Here is a 6,443-nt window from a genome sequence, read left to right as displayed (position 1 = left end):
CTTTCTCACCAATCTCTCTCATTCCCAACTTTTTCCCTTTTTCTTTTCATTAAGCTCATCTTCATGCTTTTTCTTATTTTTCTTTTTCTCATGTATTTTTCTTTTTCACATTTGAGCTCAATGCTTCTTAACAGCCATTCAATTTCCCCCATGCAGCCCCAAACTTGAACCTTTTCATCACATACAGTTAAACTCATCCCAACTCAAGGTAAAGAATTTCAAGACAAGGGTTCATATCCTGTTTAAGGCTAAGGTTCAAAAAGGGTATATTCTTTTCAGCTCTACAGGTGAAAATTTGGATAGAGAAGGGTTTTGAAAAATGGCCTTGATCATCTGACATTCACATGCAATTCAATCAATCATCAAGATTAAGGCAATATCATTCATGCTTTCCTGTGAACAATTCATATAATCATGAAAACTCTGGAGCTCAAAACATCACACAACATGTTTTCTCACACAACATTCATTCATACATCCTGCTTAGCATCATAACCACAATCATAATTCATCACACATCTGTTTTACTGGCTATCAACATGCAATAGTACTCAATTATCAGTCACATCAAATCGTCATCAAATAAGCTCATCATGCAAATTAGTTAGTCAAACATCTTCAAAAAAGTATTTAGGCCAAGCATACACACTAAAAAATAAAATTCAACCTATTCTAAAAATGTAAAATGCAAAAGTAAAAGAGAGAAAACAAGGTTGCCTCCTAGTAGCGCTTGTTTAACGTCACGAGCCTGACCCAAACCTCATGGATCTATCAACATCATGACTGAGGCGAATTGCTCAACATCTCCTCCCACATAATGTTTGAGCCTTTAGCCATTCACTATCCAGCTCCGTTGCTGATCGTCATCATTCGAATATTCTAATTCCACTGCTCCACTTTGAAATACACGTCTCACCACAAAAGGTCCCAACCATTTCGATTTCAGCTTCACGGGGAATAACTTTAGCCGTGAATTGAATAATTGAACCAAATCCCCTGGATGAAAAGTTCTCTTAATCAGCTTTTTGTCATGGTAAAATTTCACCTTATCTTTGTAAGTCCTGGATGACTCGTAGGCATGCAGTCGCATTTCTTCAAGTTCTAACAGTTGGTTGCCTCGTTTGCTTTGAGCCTTATCAGGGTCAAAATTCAAAAATTTTAAAGCCCACCAAGCTTTGTGCTCCATTTCAACTGGCAAATGACATGCTTTTCCATAGACCAACTGAAAAGGCGATAACCCCATAGAAGTTTTCATGGCAATTCTATATGCCCAGAGAGCATCGTCTAACTTCTGTGACCAAACTTTTCTTGAAAAAGTGACAGTCTTTTCTAAAATTCTTTTGATTTCCCTGTTAGAAACTTCAGGTTGGCCGTTTGTCTGTGGATGATAAGGTGCAACTACCTTATGTTTCACCCCATAAGGCTTAAGTACCTTAGCTAGCTGAGCATTGCAGAAGTGAGATCCCCCATCACTGATGAGAACCCTGGGAGTTCCAAAACATGAAAAGATTTGTCTTTTTAAGAATTTGATCACAGTGTTAGAATCATTCTTAGGACATGTTAAAGCTTCAACCCATTTACTCACATAATCAACAACTACCAAAATATATTCATTATTAAATGACGGAGGAAATGGTCCCACAAAGTCAATACCCCAACAATCAAAACCTTCAACTTCCAAAATGCCCTACAGTGGCATCTCATGCCTCCTTGAGATGGTCCCTATCCTTTGGCATTTATCGCAGCTCCGAGCATGATTATGAGCATCTTTAAACAAAGTCGGCCAATAAAATCCTGCTTGTAAAATTTTTGCGGCAGTGCGCTCTCCATTATAATGACCTGCATAAGGAGAATTGTGACAATGCCACAAAATATCTTCTACTTCTGCTTCAATAACACATCTCCTCAACAGATTATCTGCTCCTATCTTGAACTAATATGGATCATCCCAAATGAATTGTTTGGCATCATGTAAAAACTTCTTTTTCTGTTGCCAGTTGAATCCTTCCGGTCTAACACCTGCGGCTTTGAAGTTGGCTAAATCAGCAAACCAGGATTTTTGCTGAATATACAAAAGAGTTTCATCTAAAAATGATTCCCAGATTTCTTTCTCCTTGCTTGTTACTTCATCATTGACTAACCGGGATAAATGATCAGCAATCACATTTTCACTCCCCTTTTTATCACGAATTTCTATGTCAAATTCTTGTAGCAAAAGTACCCATCTAATCAGTCTTGGCTTCGAATCAGGTTTTGTCAGTAAATACTTTATAGCAGCATGATCGGTATAAATGATCACCTTAGATCCAATGAAATAGGATCTAAATTTCTCCAATGACTAAACTATGGCCAAAAATTCTTTTTCTGTGGTAGCATAATTCAGTTGAGCCTCATTCAGCACTTTGCTAGCATAGTAAATAGCATGAAACACCTTTCCTCTTCTCTGTCCCAGCACAACACCTATGGCATAGTCACTAGCATCGCACATAAGTTCAAACTCTTTATCCCAATCCGGAGCCACAATTACTGGAGAAGAAATCAATCTCTTCTTCAGAATATCAAAAGCTTGTAAACATTCCGAACTCATCACAAATGTTGTTTCTTTAGCAAGCAAATTACTCAAAGGCTTCGCAATCTTTGAAAAGTCCTTAATAAATCGTCGATAGAATCCCGCATGACCAAGGAAACTTCGAACTCCTTTTACATTTGTTGGTGGTGGGAGTTTTTCAATCACCTCAACCTTTGCTCTATCAACTTCGATCCCCCTGGAAAAAATTTTGTGGCCCAGCACAATACCTTATGTAACCATGAAATGACATTTTTCCCAGTTCAGAACAAGATTTGTTTGGACACATCGTTTGAGGACTGCATCGAAGTTAGTCAAACATCTTTGAAAAGTATCTCCAAAAACTGAAAAATCGTCCATAAAGACTTCGATGCATTTTTCCATAAAATCAGCAAAGATTGCTTGCATACACCTCTGGAATGTAGCGGGGGTGTTACATAGTCCAAACGACATTTTTCTGTAGGCAAATATACCAAATGGACAGGTAAAAGCTGTTTTCTCTTGGTCTTCAGGGTCCACCACTATTTGGTTATATCCAGAATATCCATCAAGGAAGCAATAATAATCTTGCCCCACCAATCTTTCTAACATCTTATCCATGAAAGGTAAGGGAAAATGATCTTTTCGGGTGGCTATATTTAATCTCCTATAGTCAATGCACATCCGCCACCCAGTGACTGTCCTTGTAGGGATAAGCTCATTCTTTTCATTATGAATGACAGTCATCCCTCCTTTCTTTTGTACAACTTGAACTGGGCTTACCCATTTGCTATCAGAAATTGGATAAATAATTCCTGCTTCTAACAGCTTCAAAACCTTTTTTCTCACAACTTCTTTCATGACAGGATTAAGTCTCCTTTGTGGTTGAGCTACAGGCTTATAATCGTCTTCCATCATAATTCTACGCATGCAATAAGTTGGACTTATACCTTTGAGATCAGCAATCGACCAACCGATGGCACCTTTGTTCGCTTTTAGAACTCCCACCAATTTTCTTTCTTCCTCCGGAGATAATGAAGCACTAATAATGACAGGTTTTCTCCCATTGTCCTCCAAAAACACATATTTCAGATGCGATGGCAATTCCTTCAGTTCAATCTTGCTTTCTGAAATCTTTTTTGTAAACTCCATATGTTCAAAGAGGGCTTTTTCTGGTGGAACTTCTTTTGCTGCTTCCAGTTCCTGCACACATTTCTGATGTAGTTTATCTTCCTCCTCGTTCAAATCCTCACATTCATTGATCAAAGTTCTTTATAACATGGATATATTTAATGAAGGTTGAAAAACAATGATTTTCATATGTCAATTTGGACCAAATTACACCTTTTACTACTCGAAACGAGCTTAGAATCAAGCAAAACTCAATAAATGAGTCTAGAGAGAGACAAAAGTTGTTTTTAGCGATTTTATGCTTGTTTTGCATTGTTTTGATGCTAATTTGAGAAAGGTGAATAATGGAGTTGAAGATACAGGTCGTTGACTCAAGAAAAGAACAGAAAAATGAAGTTTGAAGAGTCGATGTACCGCCCGGCGGCACACTTAAACCGCCGGGCATTCCAGGACGAGGAGTAGGCAGCATTTCAAGCTGAGAGAAACCGTCGGGCGCTGGAACTTGCCGTCGGGCGTTGGCGAGGGAAACCGCCGGGCGGTGGAATTACCGCCGGGCGGTGACGACAGGTTATGGGAAACCGCCAGGCGGCACACTTGAACCGCCCGGCGGTGGCACGCTGGACTTAGGCCTGATTTTGACGCGCTCCTCACCTATAAATACCCCTACTACGAATTCAGAGTCATTCTTTTGACAGGGGAAGACGGCCAGACCTAATTTTGCTCTCTGGAGAGGATCTCTTGGATGCTTAGGCTCCTTTTCATCTTTTCTAGGGTTTGCTCTTTCATTCTGCTTCCATTTTTCGTCTAGTTTCACCATGTCNATGGTGAACTAAACCCTATTGTTGTTGGGGAATACAATGTAATCTTTTGATACTCTCTCTTATTGAAACTATTGATTATTTATATGGTCTCCATATGTTTTGATTGATTATTGTTGGGTTATCATCTGTGCTTAAGGCTTTTATCGTTTAACTCATTCGGTATATCGTTGTTTGTCGTTATTGACATGGGGACGTGCGGTAATGACATGAACTGGTGAGTAATCTCTTGATTTTGCATACCACCTAGGGATAGGGGTAGGACGATCAATTGCGCTAACTTCTGTTTATAATGCGGTATTAATTACTAGGGGAGGCTAGGGATAGCAAGCCGGTAATTGATATTAGGCCCTTTTCGCCGAGGGATCGGGTTAAGGGGAGGCTAAGAAAGTCGCATAAAAATTTAATCAATCTAATAATCAACGGTAGTATGTAAGAGAGAGTGGAATAGATGAAATTGTTAGTACCAACAACATTCATCCATCCATTGTTTTCACTTGTCAATTGAATCAACATTTATTTTGCATGTTAATATTTTTATCCTCAAAATCCAATTTATTAAATTTTATTTNTCAANTCTTATTATTTTAATTCACGCGAAAGAGAAAGCCATACGAGTCTCTTGGGAAAAACGATACTTGGTCTTACCATTTATATTACTTGTACGATTTGGTACACTTCCCAATTCGTCAACAATATTACGAGCTCTATTTTCTTGTCTCATACAGAGTTCCTCCACAAGGTCAATCTGAAAGCTTGACTTGTCATCTTTGGGATGTGACATTGCTTGAAACACATCAAAGTTTACCTCTTCATCTCGCACCTGGACCTTAAGCTTCCCCTTTTCAACATCAATAACAATTCTGGCAGTTTTCATGAAGGGTCGTCCATTTATTAAAGGTACATCTCCATTTTCTTCCATTTCTATAATAACAAAGTCCACTGGAAATAAAAATTTATCAACCTTGACAATCACATCTTCAGCAACTCCATAAGGATATTTGACGGATATGTCAGCGATAAGTTCTATCAAATCATAAGCTTCATCCTCAGTCTTCCTACAAATACTGCCTCCAGCTGAAGCATCTAACATCATCTTAGACTAAAGACACAGGCCTCCAAGGAAAGAATTTAGTAACAAATTGTTGTGCCACAGCCTCCCAAGTTCTGAAAGTTCCTTCAGGGAAAGAATGCAACCAATCCTTTGCGTTTCCTCCAAGAGAGAAAGGAAACAAATTGAGTCTAACTCTGTCATCCGACACTCCGTTTATCTTAACGGTGTTGCAAATCTCACAAAAGGTGGTCAAATGATTATAAGGACTTTCATTCGACAACCCATGGAATTGATTATTCTGAACTAATTGGATGAGCGCAGGACTCATCACCATGTTGGTTGCGTTATCAGTTGGAACTGTTATACTGTTGAAATTCAAGGGGCCCACTGTGTTTGTTGCGTCCCCTAGTGTACGTCTCGGAGGAGGTTGGTCTGCCATTTCCTCAATATCTGGTGCAGGAATCTCAAATGAAGACTACAAAAACGCTTCAAGAGAAAGAGATCTCCCAAGTGAAGGACGTCTCCTTCTCCTCCTTTCTAGTAACCCTTCTAAGAGAGGTTGCTGGTCCTTTCTGCTTCTAGTGTGTATTGCTTCCTGCATACACAAGAAACAAACCCTAAAAGCACTTTTACAGAAAAATAAAATAAAACTCAAATACACAAAAATAAAACAAAAATAATTATAGCCAAGTCAAATTCAGTCAATCCACACTACTTGAAAAAGTAAACCTCGAGTCCACGGCAACGGCACCAAAAACTTGTTAACGGGTTGGCAAGCATACCAAATCGTTCAAGTAATAATAAAATGGTAAGTCCAAATATCGTTTCCCAAGAGACTCGAAAGGCCTTATCGTTCGTGTGAATTAAGATCGTAAGACTTGAAAATAAAAATTAA

At 38.8% G+C, this 6,443-nt stretch overlaps 1 protein-coding gene across 1 annotated transcript; it reads right to left on the bottom strand.

The window, feature by feature from the left end:
* Positions 1 to 829: 829 nt before the first annotated feature.
* LOC106780683 lies at positions 830 to 1,243 on the bottom strand. Its single transcript, XM_014668979.1, has one exon. It carries the CDS (start codon positions 1,241 to 1,243, stop codon positions 830 to 832), a length of 414 nt encoding a protein of 137 aa, XP_014524465.1.
* Between the last annotated feature and the right edge of the window lie 5,200 nt (positions 1,244 to 6,443).

This window comes from Vigna radiata, unplaced genomic scaffold (genome assembly GCF_000741045.1).
Source record: "Vigna radiata var. radiata cultivar VC1973A unplaced genomic scaffold, Vradiata_ver6 scaffold_51, whole genome shotgun sequence".
Classification (NCBI taxonomy): Eukaryota; Viridiplantae; Streptophyta; class Magnoliopsida; order Fabales; family Fabaceae; genus Vigna; species Vigna radiata.
The sequence above is the reverse complement of the archived record's forward strand: the minus strand, read 5'-3'. Positions and strand labels throughout refer to the sequence as shown.

What these genes read in the sequence shown, in the direction of transcription:
- LOC106780683 (XM_014668979.1), bottom strand. Translation starts at nt 1,243, where the DNA reads ATGGGGTTATCGCCTTTTCAGTTGGTCTATGGAAAAGCATGTCATTTG.